The sequence below is a fragment of the Pristiophorus japonicus genome, chromosome 5 (genome assembly GCF_044704955.1).
Source record: "Pristiophorus japonicus isolate sPriJap1 chromosome 5, sPriJap1.hap1, whole genome shotgun sequence".
Lineage (NCBI taxonomy): Eukaryota > Metazoa > Chordata > Chondrichthyes > Pristiophoridae > Pristiophorus > Pristiophorus japonicus.
The window spans coordinates 200,431,131-200,451,266 of NC_091981.1; the positions used below are offsets into that span (position 1 = coordinate 200,431,131).

The 20,136-nt window shown below is 46.8% G+C and overlaps 1 protein-coding gene across 1 annotated transcript in view; it reads right to left on the minus strand.

Moving 5' to 3' along the window:
• The window catches only part of LOC139264557 (retinol dehydrogenase 12-like), a 57,554-nt gene extending 42,496 nt beyond the window's left edge, over nucleotides 1-15,058 (minus strand). Inside the window, exon 1 of the mRNA XM_070881212.1 lies at nucleotides 14,737-15,058. Within this exon, the coding sequence (XP_070737313.1) occupies nucleotides 14,737-14,750 (14 nt within the window). The 5' untranslated portion in view covers nucleotides 14,751-15,058. The remainder of the gene's footprint in view (nucleotides 1-14,736) is intronic.
• Nucleotides 15,059-20,136: the final 5,078 nt, after the last annotated feature.

The window sequence follows — 20,136 nt, forward strand, 5'->3', positions numbered from 1 at the left end:
ACTATTCCAGATACACTCTATGAACTCTTCCTCAAGGCTACCTTGGCCAATTTGATTTGTCCAAATCAATATGAAGATTAAAATCGCCCATAATTATTGATTTAACTTAACCGTGGATTTATCAAAAGTTCTGTACCCAAAAGAATCAATTGCCTAGACAGTGGATTGCTTTTCTTATCTTTGGAAGAAGCCAATACTTAATTCAACAAAGTGTTACTGCCTTTCAAAGGAAGAAGCACATTGTGCCAGTTGAATCTGACCACTATTGCCTCTGGGGATGAATTGTTTTGTAATTGAAAACAGAAAATTCTGGAAATACTCAGCACGTCGGATAGCATCTGTGGAGAGAGAAACGGTTAACATTTCTGATCGATGATCCTTCGTCGGAAATGCAAGACGTTAGAGATGTAACAGCTTTTAAGCAAGTTTAGGGGCGGGGGCGGGGGGCGCATGGGGAAGGTCTTGTAGGGTGATAGGGTAGAAGGCAGAAGAGATTAAGAGACAAAAGGGGATGATGGTGCAAGGCAAAAGGAGATGGTAATGGCACAAGTTAAGAAACAAAAGATGAGTCTAGATAGGGTGTAAGTGGAGATGGCAGAATCATCAACAGCTGTTGTGGGAAAGAGAAAAAAAACAAAAAAGAGAAAATAAATTAGGTGCAGAGGTTTTGGTTTGAAATTATTGAAGTCGATGTTGAGTCCAGAAGGCTGTAAAGTGCCTAAACGAAAGATGAGGTGCTGTTCCTCGAGCTAATGTTGAGCTTCATTGGAACAGTGCAAGAGGCTGAGGGCAGAGAGATCAGAGAGCGAGTGGAGCAGAGAATTAAAAAGTGACAGGCGACCGGAAGCTTGGGGTCACAATTACAGACTGAACGGAGGTGTTCTGCAAAGTGGTTACTCAATCTGCATTTGGTCTCCCCAATGTAGAGGGGCCCACATCGTGAGAAGCGAATACAGTATACTAAATTGAAAGAGGTACAAGTAAATCACTGTGTTTCACCTGGAAGGAATGTTTGCGGTCCTGAACAATGGGAAGGGAGGAGGTAAAAAAAGACAGGTGTTGCATCGGTTTTGTAATTGTTTAATTTATGCACTGAAGACGACAAGATAGATTAACCAGCAAGATATGATGCAGGGAGTCAGGAGGCAGAGCAGCGTTAGTGAGGCCTACAAGAGGCCAGCGTAGAGTCGGGAGGCCCAGCAGGGAGTCGGGAGGCCCAGCAGCTTTGGTGAGGCCTACAAGAGGCTAGCTGGTGCAGCTGCAGCAGGGAGGAAAAAAAGTAGAAAGGTGACGTCACAGCCAAGGGGGTAAGTGATTGGTAAGTAGTTTTTCTTGTTCCTTTCTATATCAGTAAGCAACCTTAGCATTGTTGTTGCCAATTTAAGTTTATCTAAGGGTTAAGTCATGGCAGGAGAGTTCAGACACGTGTTATGCTCCTCCTGTACTATGTGGGAAGTCAGGGACGCTTCCGTTGTCCCTGACGACTACTTGTGCAGGAAGTGTATCCGGCTGCAGCTCCTGACGGACCACATTGCGGCACTGGAGCTGCAGGTGGATTCACTCTGGAGCATGCATGATGCTGAGAATGACGTGAATAGCACGTTTAGTGAGTTGGTCTTACCGCAGGAAAAGGGTACACAGCCAGACAGGGAATGGATGACCAACAGGAAGAGCAGTGCAAGGAAGGTAGTGCAGGGATCCCCTGCGGTCAACCCACTGCAAAACAGATACACGGCTTTGGGTACTGTTGAGGGGATGACCCATCAGGAGAGGGCAGCAGCAGCGAAGTTCATGGCACTGTGGGTGGCTCTGCTGTACAAGGGGGCAGGAAAAAGAGTTGTAGAGCGATAGTGATAGGGGATTCAATTGTAAGGGGAATAGATAGGCGTTTCAGCGGCCGCAACCAAGACTCCAGGATGTTATGTTGCCTCCCTGGTGCAAGAGTCAAGGATGTCTCGGAGCAGGTGCAGGGCATTCTGAAAAGGGAGGGTGAACAGCCAGTTGTCGTGGTGCATATAGGTACCAAAGATTTGGTAAAAAAAGGGATGGGGTCCTACAAGACGAACTAAGGGAGCTAGGAGCTAAATTAAAAAGTAGGACCTCAAAAGTAGTAAACTCAGGATTGCTAGCAGTGCCACGTGCTAGTCAGAGTAGGAATCGCAGGATAGCTCAACTGAATACGTGGCTTGAGGAGTGGTGCAAGAGGGAGGGATTCAAATTCCTGGGACATTGGAACCGGTTTTGGGGGAAGTGGGACCAGTACAAACCGGACGGTCTGCACCTGGGCAGGACCGGAACCAATGTCCGAGGGGGAGTGTTTGCTAGTGGTGTTGGAAAGGAGTTAAACTAATATGGCAGGGGGATGGGAACCTATGCAGGGAGACAGAGGGAAGTAGAATGAAGGGCAGAAGCAAAAGATAGAAGAAAGAAAGAAAAGTAAAAGTGGAGGGCAGAGAAACCCAAGGCAATAAGCAAAAAGGGCCCCATTACAACAAAATTCTAAAAGGGGCAAAGTGTGTTAGAAAGACAAGCCTGAAGGCTCTATGCCTCAATGAGAGGAGTATTCGGAATAAGGTGGACGAATTAACTGCGCGGATAGCAGTTAACGAGTATGATGTAATTGGCATCACGGAGACATGACTCCAGGGTGACCAAGGCTGGGAACTCAACATCCAGAGCTTTTCAACATTTAGGAAGGATAGACAGAAAGGAAAAGGAGGTGGGGTGGCATTGCTGGTTAAAGAGGAAATTAATGCAATAGTAAGAAAGGACATAAGCTTGGATGATGTGGAATCGGTATGGGTGGAGCTGCGGAACACCAAGAGGCAGAAAACGCTAGTGGGAGTTGTGTACAGACCACCAAACAGTAGTAGTAAGGTTGGGATCAGCATCAAACAAGAAATTAGGGATGCATGCAATAAAGGTACAGCAGTTATCATGGGTGACTTTAATCTATATATTGATTGGGCTAACCAAACTGGTAGCAATACGGTGGAGGAGGATTTCCTGGAGTGTATTAGGGATGGTTTTCTAGACCAACATGTCGAGGAACCAACCAGGGAGCTGGCCATCCTAGACTGGGTGATGTGTAATGAGAAAGGACTAATTAGCAATCTTGTTGTGCGAGACCCCTTGGAGAAGAGTGACCATAACATGGTAGAATTCTTTATTAGGATGGAGAGTGACACAGTTAATTCAGAAATTAAGGTCCTGAACTTAAGGATCGGTAACTTCGATGGTTTGAGGCGTGAATTGGCTAGAATAGACTGGCAAATGATACTTAAATGGTTGACGGTGGATAGGCAATGGCAAACATTTAAAGATCACATGGATGAAGTTCAACAATTGTACATCCCTGTCTGGAGTAAAAATAAAATGGGGAACCGTGGCTAACAAGGGAAGTTAAGGATAGTGTTAAATCCAAGGAAGAGGCGTATAAATTGGCCATAAAAAGCAGCAAACCTGAGGACTGGGAGAAATTTAGAATTCAGCAGAGGAGGACAAAGGGTTTAATTAAGAAGGGGAAAATAGAGTACGAGAAGAAGCTTGCCGGGAACATAAAAACTGACTGCAAAAGCTTCTATAGATATGTGAAGAGAAAAAGATTAGTGAAGACAAATGTAGGTCCCTTGCAGTCGGATTCAGGTGAATTTATAATGAGGTACAAAGAAATGGCAGACCAATTGAACAAATATTTTGGTTCTGTCTTCACGAAGGAAGACACAAATAACCTTTCGGAAGTACTACGGGACCGAGGCTCTAGTGAGAAGGAGGAACTGAAGGATATCCATATTAGGCGGGATATTGTGTTAGGGAAATTGATGGGATTGAAGGCCAATAAATCCCCGGGGCCTGATAGTCTGCATCCCAGACTCCTTAAGGAAGTAGGCCTAGAAATAGTGGATGCATTGGTGATCATTTTCCAACAGTTTATCGACTCTGTATCGGTTCCTATGGACTGGAGGGTAGCTAATGTAACACCACTTTTTAAGAAAGGAGGGAGAGGGAAAACAGGTAATTATATACCGGTTAGCCAACATCAGTAGCGGGGAAAATGTTGGAATCAATTATTAAAGATGAAATAGCAGCACATTTGGAAAGCAGTGACAGGATCGGTCCAAGTCAGCAAGGATTTATGAAGGGAAAATCATGCTTGATAAATCTTTTGGAATTTTTTGAGGATGTAACTAGTAGAGTGGACAAGGGAGAACCAGTGGATGTGCTGTATTTGGACATTCAAAAGGCTTTTGGCAAGATGCCACACAAGAGATTGGTGTGCAAAATCAAAGCACATGGTATTGGGGGTAATGTACTGACGTGGATAGAGAACTGGTTGGCAGACAGGAAGCAGAGAGTCGGGATAAACGGGTCCTTTTCAGAATGGCAGGCAGTGACTAGTGGGCTACCGCAGGGCTCAGTGCTGGGATCCCAGCTATTTACAATATACATCAATGATTTGGATGAAGGAATTGAGTGTAATATCTCCCAAGTTTGCAGATGACACTAAGCTGGGTGGCAGTGTGAGCTGTAAGAAGGACGCTAAAAGACTGAAGGGTGACTTGGACAGGTTAGGTGAGTGGGCAAACGCATGGCAGATGCAGTATAATGTGGATAAATGTGAGGTTATCCACTTTGGTGGCAAAAACACAAAGGCAGAATATTATCTGAATGGCGGCAGATTAGGAAAAGGGGAGGTGCAACGAGACCTGGGTGTCATGGTTCAGTCATTGAAAGTTGGCATACAGGTACAGCAGGCGGTAAAGAAGGCAAATGGTATGTTGGCCTTCATAGCTAGGGGATTTAAGTATAGGAGCAGGGAGGTCTTTTGTAAAGGGCTTTAGTAAGGCATCACCTGGAATATTAGGTTCAGTTTTCGTCTCCTAATCTGAGGAAGGACGTTTTTGCTATTGAGGGAGTGCAGCGAAGGTTCACCAGACTGATTCCCAGGATGGCAGGACTGACCTATGAGGAGAGACTGGATCAACTGAGCCTGTATTGACTGGAATTTAGAAGGATGAGAGGGGATCTCATAGAAACATAAAATTCTGACAGGACTGGACAGGCTAGATGCAGAAAGAATGTTCCCGATGTTGGGAAGTCCAGAACCAGAGGACATAGTCTATGGATAAGGAGTAGGCCATTTAGGACTGAGATGAGGAGAAACTTCTTCACTCAGAGAGTTGTTAACCTGTGGAATTCCCTGCCGCAAAGAGTTGTTGATGCCAGTTCATTGGATATATTCAAGAGGGAGTTAGATATGGCCCTGACGGCTGAAGGGATCAAACCATTCCTAATACACTCTCATCCTTCTAAACTCCAGTCAATACAGGCTCAGTCGATCCAGTCTCTCCTCATAGGTCAGTCCTGCCATCCCGGGAATCAGTCTGGTGAACCTTCGCTGCACTCCCTCAATAGCAAGCAGGGAAGGGGTACCAAGGTGAATGATCAGCCATGATCTTATTGAATGATGGTGCAGGCTCGAAGGGCCGAATGGCCTACTGCTGCACCTATTTTCTATGTTTCTATGTTTTTTTATAATTCTTTTACACCAATTTAATTACCTTTCTTTAAGTTCAGGACCCTCGTCTCTGAATTAACTGTGTCACTCTCCATCTTAATAAAGAATTCTACCATATTAGGCGAAAGCAGAGGACAGAAAGGAGATGAGGAAAAGTGGAGGGCAGAGAAACCCAAGGCAAAGAACAAAAAGGGTCACTGTACAGAAAAATTCTAAAAGGACAAAGGGTGTTAAAAAAACAAGCCTGAAGGCTTTGTGTCTTAATGCAAGGAGTATCCGTAATAAGGTGAATGAATTAACTGTGCAAATAGATGTTAGCAAATATGATTTGATTGGGATTGCAGAGACGTGGCTCCAGGATGATCAGGGCTGGGAACTCAACATCCAGGGGTATTCAACATTCAGGAAGGATAGAATAAAAGGAAAAGGAGGTGGGGTAGCATTGCTGGTTAAGGAGGAGATTAATGCAATAGTTAGGAAGGACATTAGCTTGGATGATGTGGAATCTATATGGGTAGAGCTGCAGAACACCAAAGGGCAAAAAACATTAGTGGGAGTTGTGTACAGACCTCCAAACAGTAGTAGTGATGTTGGGGAGGACATCAAACAGGAAATTAGGGGTGCATGCAATAAAGCTGCAGCAGTTATAATGGGTGACTTTAATATGCACATAGATTGGGCTAACCAAACTGGAAGCAATACGGTGGAGGAGGATTTCCTGGAGTGCATAAGGGATGGTTTTCTAGACCAATATGTCAAGGAACCAACTGGGGGGGAGGCCATCTTAGACTGGGTGTTGTGTAATGAGAGAGGATTAATTAGCAATCTCGTTGTGCGAGGCCCCTTGGGAAAGAGTGACCATAATATGGTGGAATTCTGAATTAGGATGGAGAATGAAACAGTTAATTCAGAGACCATGGTCCAGAACTTAAAGAAGGCTAACTTTGAAGGTATGAGGCGTGAATTGGCTAGGATAGATTGGTGAATGATACTTAAGGAGTTGACTGTGAATGGGCAATGGCAGCCATTTAGAGACCGCATGGATGAACTACAACAATTGTACATTCCTGTCTGGCGTAAAAATAAAAAAGGGAAGGTGGCTCAACCGTGGCTATCAAGGGAAATCAGGGATAGTATTAAAGCCAAGGAAGTGGCATACAAATTGGCCAGAAATAGCAGCGAACCCGGGGACTGGGAGAAATTTAGAACTCAGCAGAGGAGGACAAAGGGTTTGATTAGGGCAGGGAAAATGGAGTACGAGAAGAAGCTTGCAGGGAACATTAAGACGGATTGCAAAAGTTTCTATAGATATGTAAAGAGAAAAAGGTTAGTAAAGACAAACGTAGGTCCCCTGCAGTCAGAATCAGGGGAAGTCATAACAGGGAACAAAGAAATGGCAGACCAATTGAACAAGTACTTTGGTTCGGTATTCACTGAGGAGGACACAAACAACCTTCCGGATATAAAAGGGGTCAGAGGGTCTAGTAAGGAGGAGGAACTGAGGGAAATCCTTATTAGTCGGGAAATTGTGTTGGGGAAATTGATGGGATTGAAGGCCGATAAATCCCCAGGGCCTGATGGACTGCATCCCAGAGTACTTAAGGAGGTGGCCATGGAAATAGCGGATGCATTGACAGTCATTTTCCAACATTCCATTGACTCTGGATCAGTTCCTATCGAGTGGAGGGTAGCCAATGTAACCCCACTTTTTTAAAAAAGAAGAGAGAAAACAGGGAATTATAGACCGGTCAGTCTGACCTCAGTAGTGGGTAAAATGATGGAATCAATTATTGAGGATGTCATAGCAGCGCATTTGGAAAGAGGTGACATGATAGGTCCAAGTCAGCATGGATTTGTGAAAGGGAAATCATGCTTGACAAATCTTCTGGAAACATCCTCAAAAAATTTCAGTAGAGGGGACAAGGGAGAACCAGTTGATGTGGTATATTTGGACTTTCAGAAGGCTTTCGACAAGGTCCCACACAAGAGATTAATGTGCAAAGTTAAAGCACATGGGATTGGGGGTAGTGTGCTGACATGGATTGAGAACTGGTTGTCAGACAGGAAGCAAAGAGTAGGAGTAAATGGGTACTTTTCAGAATGGCAGGCAGTGACTAGTGGGGTACCGCAAGGTTCTGTTCTGGGGCCCCAGCTGTTTACATTGTACATTAATGATTTAGACGAGGGGATTAAATGTAGTATCTCCAAATTTGCAGATGACACTAAGTTGGGTGGCAGTGTGAGCTGCAAGGAGGATGCTATGAGGCTGCAGAGTGACTTGGATAGGTTAGGTGAGTGGGCAAATGCATGGCAGATGAAGTATAATGTAGATAAATGTGAGGTTATCCACTTTGGTGGTTAAAAACAGAGAGACAGACTATTATCTGAATGGTGACAGATTAGGAAAAGGGGAGGTGCAACGAGACCTGGGTGTCATGGTACATCAGTCATTGAAGGTTGGCATGCAGGTACAGCAGGCGGTTAAGAAAGCAAATGGCATGTTGGCCTTCATAGCGAGGGGATTTGAGTACAGGGGCAGGGAGGTGTTGCTACAGTTGTACAGGGCCTTGGTGAGGCCACACCTGGAGTATTGTGTACAGTTTTGATCTCCTAACTTGAGGAAGGACATTCTTGCTATTGAGGGAGTGTAGCGAAGGCTCACCAGACTGATTCATGGGATGGCGGGACTGACCTATCAAGAAAGACTGGATCAACTGGGCTTATATTCACTGGAGTTCAGAAGAATGAGAGGGGACCTCATAGAAACGTTTAAAATTCTGACAGGTTTAGACAGGTTAGATGCAGGAAGAATGTTCCCAATGTTGGGGAAGTCCAAAACCAGGGGTCACAGTCTAAGGATAAGGGGTAAGCCATTTATGACCGAGATGAGGAGAAACTTCTTCACCCAGAGAGTGGTGAACCTGTGGAATTCTCTAACACAGAAATATGTTGAGGCCAATTCATTAAATATATTCAAAAAGGAGTTAGATGAAGTTCTTACTACTCGTGGGATCAAGGGGTATGGCGAGAAAGCAGGAAGGGGGTACTGAAGTTGCATGTTCAGCCATGAATTCATTGAATGGCGGTGCAGGCTAGAAGGGCCGAATGGCTTACTCCTGCACCTATTTTCTATGTTTCTATGTTTCTATGTCACTCTTCCCCAAGGGGCCTCACACAACAAGATTGCTAATTAGTCCTTTCTCATTGCACATCACCCAGTCTAGGATGGCCAGTCCTCTAGTTGGTTCCTCGACATATTGGTCTCGAAAACCATCCCTAATACACTCCAGGAAATCCTCCTCCACCGCATTGCTACCAGTTTGGTTAGCCCAATCTATATGTAGATTAAAGTTGCCCATGATAGCTGCTGTACCTTTATTGCACGCATCCCTAATTTCTTGTTTGATGCTGTCCCCAACCTTACTACTACTGTTTGGTGGTCTGTACACAACTCCCACTAGCGTTTTCTGCCCTTTGGTATTCCGCAGCTTCACCCATACCGATTCCACATCATCCAAGCTAATGTCCTTCCTTACTATTGCATTAATGTCCTCTTTAACCTGCAATGCCACCCCACTTTCTTTTCCTTTCTGTCTATCCATCCTAACTGTTAAATATCCCTGGATGTTGAGTTCCCAGCCTTGGTCACCCTGGAGCCATGTCTCCGTGATGCCAATCATATCATACCGTTAACTGCTATCTGCGCCGTTAATTCGTCCACCTTATTCCGAATACTCCACGCATTGAGGCACAGAGCCTTCAGGCTTGTCTTTTTAAACACACTTTGCCCCTTTAGAATTTTGCCCTAATGTGGCCCTTTTTGCCTTGGATTTCTCTGCCCTCCACTTTTATTTTTCTTCTTTCTATCTTTTGCTTCTGCCCCATTCTACTTCCCTGCATAGGTTCCCAACCCCCTGCCATATTAGTTTAACCCCTCCCCAACAGCACTAGCAAACACTCCCCCAAGGACATTGATTCCGGTCCTGCCCAGGTGCAGACCGTCCGGTTTGTATTGGTCCCACCTCCCCCAGAACCGGTTCCAATGTCCCAGGAATTTGAATCCCTCCCTTCTGCACCACTCCTCAAGCCACGTATTCATCTGAGCTATCCTGAGATTCCTACTCTGACTAGCATGTGGCACTGGTAGCAATTGTGAGAAAACCCTTTAAAAACTTACCTTTCTTTACAGGGCTACTTACCTACCGCCAACTGCCTTTTCGTGGATGGTTTTTTCAATCTTACCTACGGGTCACCACTGAAACCAAACTTGGAATGTAGCGTTTTTGAAAATGAAGTGGAAATTTTAGCCCTAAGTAACTAAATTGGCCTTTAATTGCTTAGAAGAGATTCTGTTATGGTAAAGTACCTGCTATCTGTTTAAGTGGGCTATCGGAGAAGCTGTCTACCTGGAAATACAAACGGTGTTAATTTCACGTGTTAAACCTCCAAGAAAGGCACCATAAAACAATACAAGAAGTTGCAGGATAAGCGAGACTAGGTTAAATTAAGACAATGGAAGAAAGATGATGACATTTGTCACAGACACCAGAGCTGGTCCCCCAGAGTTAGCAATGTGAAGAGCAACACCAAAAATAACCTCCAACTCCAAGGAGAGTTGATATTTTAGATTCACTTCACCAAGAGACAGCCTTAATAAAAGGAGGCCTATCAATGTTAAATTTAAGCTCATCAAAGCCAAATTGTATTCTTCAATACTGGCAGATGGAGTATAATATGGGAAAAATGTGAGGTTATCCACTTTGGCAGTAAAAATAGAAAAGCCAATTATAATTTAAATGGAGAGATTGCAAAGTGCTACACCACAGAGGGACCTGGGGATCCTTGTGAATGAAACACAAAAAGGTAATATCTAGGTACAGCAAGTAATCAGGAAGGCAAATGGAATGTTGGCCTTTATTGCAAAGAGGATAGAGTATAAAAGCAGAGCAGTCCTGTTACAACTATTGGTGAGGCCGCATCTGGGATACTGCGTATAGATTTGGTCTCCCTATTTAAAGGTAGGATACTTGCATTGGAAGCTGTTCAGAGAAGGTTCACTAGGTTGATTCTGGAGATAAGTGGGTTGACTTATGGAGATAGGTTGCTAGGGCCTATACTCATTGAGTTCAGAAGAATAAGAGGTGATCGTATCGAAACATAAAAGATTTGGGCCCAAGTTTCGGATCCCCGGTAGAACAGCACACCTTGGAGAGGCCCCGCCTAATTTCTAGAACTGAAAAAGCGCCAAATACTTACCTCACGATTCTCCGATATCTGTAGGCCCGTTTGCAGCTCAGCACAGCACAGCAGGAGCTGCTGGGGGCGGAGCTACAGCCCTGCGCCAAAAACAGTGCCGACAGCTGCGCGCGTGTGCAGTAGCTCCTGGCCCTCCCAGCATGACCTGTCTCCAGGCGACGACCCTATCCCTGGCCGAAGGGACGTCGCCCCTATCTCAGGCGGAGTGGCCTGCCTGCCCTTACCTCCTCGACAGCGGGCCCCGCCCGACCAGCACCTCGCCGGGGGGCGGGCCCCACCCGACCAGCACCTCACCGGGGGGCGGGCCCCGCCCGACCAGCACCTCTCCGGGGGGGCGGGCCCCGTCTGACCAGCACCTCACCGGGGGGCGGGCCCTGCCCGACCAGCACCTCACCGGGGGGCGGGCCCCACCCGACCAGCACCTCTCCGGGGGGGCGGGCCCCACCCGACCAGCACCTCACCGGGGGGCGGGCCCCACCCGACCAGCACCTCTCCGGGGGGGCGGGCCCCGTCTGACCAGCACCTCGCCGGGGGGCAGGCCCCACCCAACCAGCACCTCACCGGGGGGCGGGCCCCGCCCGACCAGCACCTCGCCGGGGGGCAGGCCCCACCCGACCAGCACCTCACCGGGGGGCGGGCCCCACCCGACCAGCACCTCTCCGGGGGGCGGGCCCCACCCGACCAGCTCTTCAGCAGGCTGTTGGAGGGCTCCTGGTGCTGCAGTAGGGGAGTAGAAACTTTTAATTTTTTATTTATTGATCGATTTATTTATCATTTATTATTGATGATGGCTCTTTATTGGTAAAAGTGAAGTGTTTAATGCTTTGTAAAATCTCCTAACTCCCCCCCACCCAAATCTCTCGCTACCTGCACCTAATTTATAAAGTGTAGGCAAGGTTTTTCTGAATGTACAAAGATCGACACTTACTCCGTTCTAAGTTAGTTTGGAATAACTTTTCGTTGCCTAAACTTGCAAAACAGGGGTAAGTGGCTGGTAACACCCCCTTTTGAAAAAAAAATTGTACTAAAACAAAACTATTCTAACTAACTAGAACTGGTGCAAACTAAATGCCGAGAATTGCGATTTCTAAGATACTCCATACTAAACTAGTTGCTCCAAACAAATCGGAGTAACTCGAGCCAAAACGTAGGCCCAATGAGGGGGCTCGACAAGTTGAGTGCAGAGAGGATATTTCCACATAGGGGAAACTAAAACTAGGGGACATAGTCTCAGAATAAGGGGCCGCCGATAGAAAACGGAGATGAGAAGGAATTTCTTCTCTCAGAGGGTTATAAATCTATGGAATCCTCTGCCCCAGAGAGCTGTGGAGGCTGGGTCATTGACTATATTTAAGGTGGAGAGGGGCAGATTTTTGAGCGATAAAGGGAATAAAGGGTTATGGGGAGCAGACAGGGAAGTGGAGCTGAATCCATGATCAGATCAGCCATGATCTTATTAACTGACGGAGCAGCCTTGAGGAGCCCGGTGACCTACTCCTACTTCTTCTGTTATGTTTTTAAAATTGTAAATGATTTTGCAGCCAACCCTATAATTATGAAAACAAAATTCAAAATTCTATTTCTGCTCACTTGATATAAATTTATGCTGAATCGAACATAGAAACATAGAAATTTACACAGTGCAGAAGGAGGCCATTTCAGCCCATTGTGTCCGCACCGGCCGACAAAGAGCCGCACGGCCCTCGGTCAGCAGCCCTGAAGGTTACGTATAAACCTATGAACAATGGATAATGGCGGAAAGGTAAAGAGCAGCCAGCCCAACCAGACCACCCTACACAACTGCGACACCTCTTACACTAAAACATTCCACCCTAACTGGAGCCATAACATACGTGTTAAGTTCCAGAGTTTCATGAACTTATGATCTCAAATCAGAGTACAACACAAGTAGATAGCAGCATTTACATTTCTTACTAAAAGGGATAACCTGTAATGCCTAACTTAACATCACATATATTTCGCCCTTAGGTGCGAGCTTTGCCTCAGTGGGAACATTCTCAACAGAGTCAAATGATTATGGGTTGAAGCCCCACTTCAGGACTTAAGTACATAATCTATGCTGACACTTCAGTGCAGTGCCAAATAAAGCGCAGCCACGTAGCTGTCTGGAACTCCTGCGCAGCTGGCTCACCGGCTTTTAAATGCAAAAACCGCACATGATTTTTGAATGGGCTATGCAGCCCATTAAAGCCCCCCCCAAAAAAAAAATCAGAGGGAATATGAGTACTGAGGAAGTGCTTCACTGTCAGAGATATTGGCCTTGAAATCTCAGCCTCCCCAGGTCCGTACTGAGTATGTACGGACCCAGGAAGGCATCGCAAAAGCCGTTTTTTGGCACGCAATGCGCATGCACCGAAAACCGGCTTTTCCAATCGGTCCAGTTTCTGGTTTGACAGATCGCACGTATCTCAGGGAGAAGGACATTCCCACGGCAGAGATTGGACTATTTGCCCATCCCTTGCCCTGCGAATATCCTTGAAACTCTTGCGCCTGGTAAAAGCAGGCGCATAGCCTACTTTTACCAGCATAAGCGTTTTAAAACATACAAAATAAAAAAATTTTAAAAATACATTTTAAGGTTTAAAAACCCTGCCCACTAAGGTAAGTTTATTTTAAACCATAATAAAAAAACTTTTTTAAAAATCAGCAAATATTTTTTTTCCCCCAAAAACATTTCAATCAACTTTTATTTCTATAATGTATTTATGCAAGGTGTTTTTTTATGTGTGTATGTGTGTGTTTCTCATTCATAGTAATAGGACTTTCAGATTTACGTAATTCCTATTACTATGATTGAGAAAATACTTTACCATGATTGGGTGTCCAGGCTCACGTGACTCCTACGGACGTCCCAACATGAACGCACTCCATTGCGCAAGAAAAGGAGGCCTCAGGACCGGGATCTCTGGTGGGCACAGCAGGAAAAGGTAGGTGCAAATCCTTTTAGCATTTTCTGGCGAGCGCCCACGGGAAGCAGAGGACTGGGATTTCAGGGCCATTACAGCAGGGAAGTTCTTCCAGTGGCATACATACAGCTGAACAGGCAGAAAGGGCCCAAGTTCAAGACTCATCCCAGACTGCACCTCCAACAATCTCTTACTACTGCGCTGAAGTGTCACAGCCTAGATTCAAGTGCTTAAATCCTGGAGTGAGGTTTCAAGGGTACAGTAGTTATGTTACTGACTAATAAACTTGAGGCCTGTACTAATGATTGAAGTTCAAATCCCACCAAGCAGCTGAGAAATTTAAATTCAGTTAATCTGGAATAAAAAGCTAGTTTCAGTAATGGTGACCATAAAGCTGTTGAAAAAACCCATCTGGTTCACTATTGTCCTTTAGGGAAGGAAATCTGTCATCCTTACCCAGTCTGGTCTATATGTGACTCCAGACCCACAGCAATGTGGTTGACTAAACTGCCCTCTGTAATGGCCTAGCAAGCTGTTCAGTTGTAGCAAACTGCTATAAAAAAGTCAGCACCATCTTCTGAGCAATTGGAATGGGCAATAAATGGGGGCCTTGCCAGTGATGCCCACATCCCAGGAACGAATAAAAAAAATACAAACTGCTGAGTCAGAGCAAAAGTACCATCACTGAGCCAAACGGACATAAACATTAAAACTGCAGGAAAACAATAAGTGCTGCAATAGCATCAATTAGCAATTAAAAATGGCCAATATAATAAATGTGCCGACAGGAAGTTGTCACCATGGGAGCAATACAAAAAGAACTGGTGCAAATGTAACAATCGTTGAAAAGGCTAAAATAATGCAACAAAAACTTTAATACATTATCCTTCAAAATTCCCTTTAACTTCTTTCGTCTACTACACAAGTGGAAGCAACATTACTGGCATTAAAAAAAGGAATGTTATTCTTAAAAGGACTTCAACGCCGAATTGCCACCCATAGGATATAGGAATGAAGTGCACAAAAGCCCTTTACCTGTTGCCACACATGTTGCCAGATGAATACGCCGTGGTTGCAGTGGTACGGGTAGGGTGGTGGGCTGCGCTCGGATCCAGGATACAACTATCCAGATGTTTCACCCTCTGATTCCTTCTCCCTGTGCTGCGGAAGCTGAGATTATCACATGCATGGCTCTCGCAATCCGCCAATTACATGCTCCCAGTAAGGCGGCTCCGACACTGTTTCCCGAATGTCAGGGCGGGTCGGGTTTCATTTAGTTTCCTGGTTATGATTTTGCGCAGTCGTTGTGTCTATGTTTTAAAGTAGCGTTTCATTCAGCGGCTGTGTTTAGTTGCTGGGATATCCGAGTCATTGGAGACATACAGCGCCTGTTATTAATGACCCATTTACCACATAACCAACCTTTATTACAAAACGAATTACCAACTACTTGCGTTGTCACAATAGCCCAGGCAACGTGGGTGTGGTGGGGAAGGTAGTTACTGCAGTGTCACTGATCACACATTCAGATTGAATGCGGAATATTCCACGCCCTAGAAAACAAACTGAACAGGTTACATTCCTACGTCTAGAGACGTGGCACACTACCTTCCTTCATGATGAGTAAGTCAATATCCTGGAGTTCCCATCTGAACATCATCATCATCCTCGACATCGAGGAAGACTTGCTTCTACTCTAAAAGTAAGTTCTCAGGTGCCTGACTGTATAGTTCAATACAGGAATTACAGTCTCTGTCACAGATGGGACAGACAGTCGTTGAAGGAAAGAAGGAGGATAAGACACACCCAGCAGTTTCTCTGGAATGTGTAACTAGATCCTCCCTGCTGACGTAATCAGTGACTTTGCAAAGTGTAATTTGAGCCATTCTGACTACCGACTCCAAATAGAACAGAGCTCACTTGGAACAGATAGGGTTCACTCTCACGGTTAAAACCTTCTCCCACCCCCCCCCCCAAACAAGTTTCTGCCCCCACCGCCCCAGCCCAAGTTTCTGACATTCTCCCCCTCCCCCAACTTTCTGACATTTCCCCCCCGTCCTGCCCGAGTTCCTGACCTTCCCCCATCTCCCGGAGTCCCTGACCTTCCCCCTCCTGCCCGAGTTCCTCCCCCAACAAGTTCCTGACCTTACCCACCACCACCCCGCCCTGCACCATAGATGGAGCATTGTGTGTGGGTCACGGATTGTTAACAGGTTTATTGGGTATGAGATGAATAGTGAGAATGTTGTGATATCCGGATTTCATCCACTTCAATTATGTCACTTGTCTCACACACACATCAAGCTTTCTGAGAAATCAGCCCGATATAGGGGGAGAAGAGGGAGAATGTGGTGTGGGTGTACAGGGGTTGGGGTTGGAAGAACGTGATCTGTTATCATCTGGATCATGCTCTCGCTCTCAGACCCCCCCCCTTTAGATGTGGATCACGTTCTTCCCCCATCCCTACCGTGCTCTCTGTACTCTTTACCCACACCACCGAGTTCCTGACCTCCTCTACCTGAGTTCCCTCTCTCTCTCTCCTCCGATCTCTTTCTCCCATCCCCTCTCTCTACCTCCTCCCGGTCTCTCTCTACCCCTCTCTTTCCCCAGTCACCCTCTCTCTGCCCAACTCTCTCTCTCTCTCTCTGCCCCAGTCTCTCTCTCTCTTTCACTCTCCCCCACTCACTCTCTTTCTGCCCCATTCTCTCTCTCTCTGCCCCAGTCTCTCTCTCCCTCTGTCCCACTCTCTCTTTGCCCCACTCTCTCTCACTCTCCCCACTCGCTCTCTCTCTCTCTGCCCGAGTCTCTGTCTCTCTCTGCCCCGATCTCTCTCTCTCTGCCCGAGTCGTTCTCTCTCTGTCTCAGTCTCCCTCTCTCTCTGCCCCACTCTCTCTCACTCTCTACCACGTGCTCTCTCCAACCAGTCTCTCTCTCTGACCCACTCTCTCTCCCACCTCCAATTTCCTCTCTTTTTTGGAAGGCTGCAAAAATATTCATGTAAACAATCTCTGCGATATTCTAGGCAAAAGTCCTGGAGATAACCCAAAAGCCCTAGAAGCAACATCAGCTCCAACTCCAGGCTCGAGTTGCAATGAGCTGCACGTGGCTTGTGGTTCGGCTGCACTTCCGGCTTCCTCATATATCGTATTGCGCATGCACGTCCGGATCGAGCACACATGCGCAAAAAGGGGGCGGAGTCCGAGGTGCACATGTGCAGAATGACACAAAAATGTTCGTGCGCATAATCACTCTGATTATTGGAGGGTGCGAGTCTAGGTGGGATAGAGGAACAAAGGGATCTCGAAGTGCAAATACACTCATCACTAAAAGTTGCGTCACGCAGATTAGCAAGGCCATAAAAAAAAGCAAATCAAGCACTCGCGTTTATTTCTAGAGGGATAGAATTGAAAAGTAGGGAAGTTATGCTAAAGCTCTATTGAACCTTGGTTAAACCAGACTTAGAGTGCTGCATACAATTCTAGTCGACATATTATAAAAAGGATATAGAGGCACTGAAGAGGGTGCAGAGAGAATTTATAAGGATGATAACAGAAATGCGAGGGCATACATATCAGGAAAGGATGAACAAGCTGGTTCTCTTTTCTCTTGAAAAAAGAAGGCTGAGGGGTGACCTAATATAGGTCTTTAAAATTATGAAAAGTTTTGATAGAGTGGATACAGAGAGAATGTTTCCACTTGTGGGGAAGAGCATAACTATATAAGATAGTCACCAAGAAATCCAATAAGGAATTCAGAAGAAACCTCTTTACTCAAAGAGTGGTGAGACTGTGGAACTTGCTACCACAGGGAGTGGTTGAAGCAAATAGTATAGATGCATTTAAGGGGTAGCTAGACAAGCAAATGCGGGAGATGGGAATAGAGGATTATGCTGATAGATTTAGATGACAAAAGACGTGGGAGGCTGGAGTGAGGCATAAATGCCGGTATGGACTGGTTGGACCAAATGGCCTGTTTCTGTGTCATTTATCCGATGTAATCCTATGTGATGACAAGGCCCAGCATCTTCTCAGGGCAACCCTGGATGGGTGATACACGCAGCATTGTCCACATTTTAAGAACTGACCGTTTAGTAGGCATATAATAGATTTAGCTAATAATACCAAATCAATCACCCTGGCATGTGTTATATATGTAAACTTGTATTTACTCTGTACAGCCACCAGAGGGCTCATCCCCTGGAGTCCCAAGGCATCCCATAATCCCTTGGGAGCACAGGTATTTAAGGAGGTTTCACAGGTTGGAGAGGCACTCTGGAGACCTGCAATAAAAGACTAAGGTCACAGTTTACTTTGAGCTCAGTGTTCAGTCTGACTATTTCTCCATACTTAACAACTGGTGATGAGATACAGATAGCGAACCCAAAGATGCAGAGAACAGTGGGCATCCTGGAGAAATTCTCGGAGGGAGATGATTGGGAAACTTTTGTGGAGTGACTCGACCAATACTTCGTGGCCAACGAGCCAGATGGAGAGGAGAGCGCTGCCAAACGAAGGGCAATCCACCTCACCGTCTGTGGGGCACCAATGTATGGACTCATGAAGAATCTCCTCACTCCAGCAAAACCCACGGAGAAATCGTACGACGATTTGTGCACACTGTTCCGAGAGCATTTGAACCCGAAGGAAGGCGTTCTGATGGCAAGGTACCGGTTCTACACCTACAAAAGGTCTGAAGGCCAGGAAGTGGTGCGTTATGTCGCCGAGCTAAGAGGCCTTGCAGGACATTATGAATTTGAAGGACATTTGGAGCACATGCTCAGAGACTTTTTTGTACTTGGCATTGGCCACGAAACCATACTTCGCAAGCTTTAGACTGTAGAGATACCAACCTTGAGTAAGACCATAACGATAGCCCAGGTGTTCATTGCCACCAGTGACAATACGAAGCAAATCTCTCAGCACACAAGTGCTGCTACAAGTACTGTGAACAAAGTGATGTTATTTTCGAATCGTAATGTACAGGGCAGGTCACACATACCTGCAGCTACACGTCTGCAGATGTCTCAGAGTCCACCATCAAGGGTGATGAATGCAAGGCCATTAACACCTTGTTGGCGCTGCGGGGGAGATCATCGTTTCCATTCATGCCAATTCAAAGAGAATGTTTGCAACGGCTGTGGAACAATGGGACACCTCCAATGAGTGTGCAGGCGAGCTGCAAAGCCAGTTAAACCTGAAAACCACCATGTTGCAGAGGAGGACAGATCCATGGAGGGTCGGGGAGAGGGAGGTCAGGTCGGGGGGAGGGAGGTCAGATCGGATCCAGTCCGGTGGGGGAGGGGAAGCGGGAGTCAGGTCGGGTCCGGGGGCGGGGGAAGCGGGAGTCGGGTCCGGGGGGGGGGCCTGAGTCGGGTCCGGTCCGGGGGTGGGGGGGGAAGCGGGAGTCGGGTCGGGTCCGGGGCGGGGAGGGGAAGCGGGAGTCGGGTCGGGTCGGGTCGGGTCCGGTCTGGAGGCGGGGGGGCGGGAAGCGGGAGTCGAGTCGGGTCGGGAGGAAGCAGGAGCTGGCCGTGGGAGGAGCTTTATTCACGCAGCCCCAGTGAGTCCATTGGGCCAGGGCTAGGGGCTGCGTGCTTCAGCCCCTCCCACACAGTTTCGGGCACCTGGAGTTACTGCACTTGCGCACCCACTGTAGCGCGCATGTGCAGAGGTCCTGGCACTGTTTTCAGCGCAGGGACCTGGCTCCGCCCCCTACAGCTCCTGCTGCGCCGCGCCGAGGGCCAGAGGACCTGCAGGAAGGTGGAGAATCTGGAGGTTTTTTTTAGGTGCACTTTGTGTCGCGAAAAACGGCGTCCATGTCGGGACTGCGCCGTTCTAGGCGTGACTCGAAACTTGGGCCCATATATCTCTAGTCAAAAGCTGTGTGCTTCACGGGAGCTGGTCCAGTGTCCCAGTGGAAATGCAGGAAGAGATAAAGCCATGAAAGCGGCGCAAAGATGAAATGTCTATACAGGCAGACTACCTTCTGTGGGGCAATCGAGTAGTGGTCCCCAAGAAGGGCAGAGACACCTTCATCAATGACCTCCACAGTACCCACCCAGGCATCATAATGATGAAAGCGATAGCCAGATCCACGTATGGTGGCCCGGTATCGATGCGGACTTAGAGTCCTGCGTTCACAGATGTAATACATGCTCGCAGTTAAGCAATGTACCCAGGGAGGCGCCGCTAAGCTTATGGCCTTGGCCCTCCAAACCGTGGTCTAGGGTACACGTCGACTATGCAGGCCTGTTCTTGGGTAAAATGTTTCTTGTGGTTGTAGATGCATACTCCAAGTGGATTGAATGTGAGATAATGTCGGCTAGCACGTCCGCTGCCACTGCTGAAAGCCTGCGGGCCATGTTTGCCACACATGACCTGCCTGATGTCCTGGTGAGCGACAACGGGTCATGTTTTACCAGTGTTGAGTTCAAAGAAT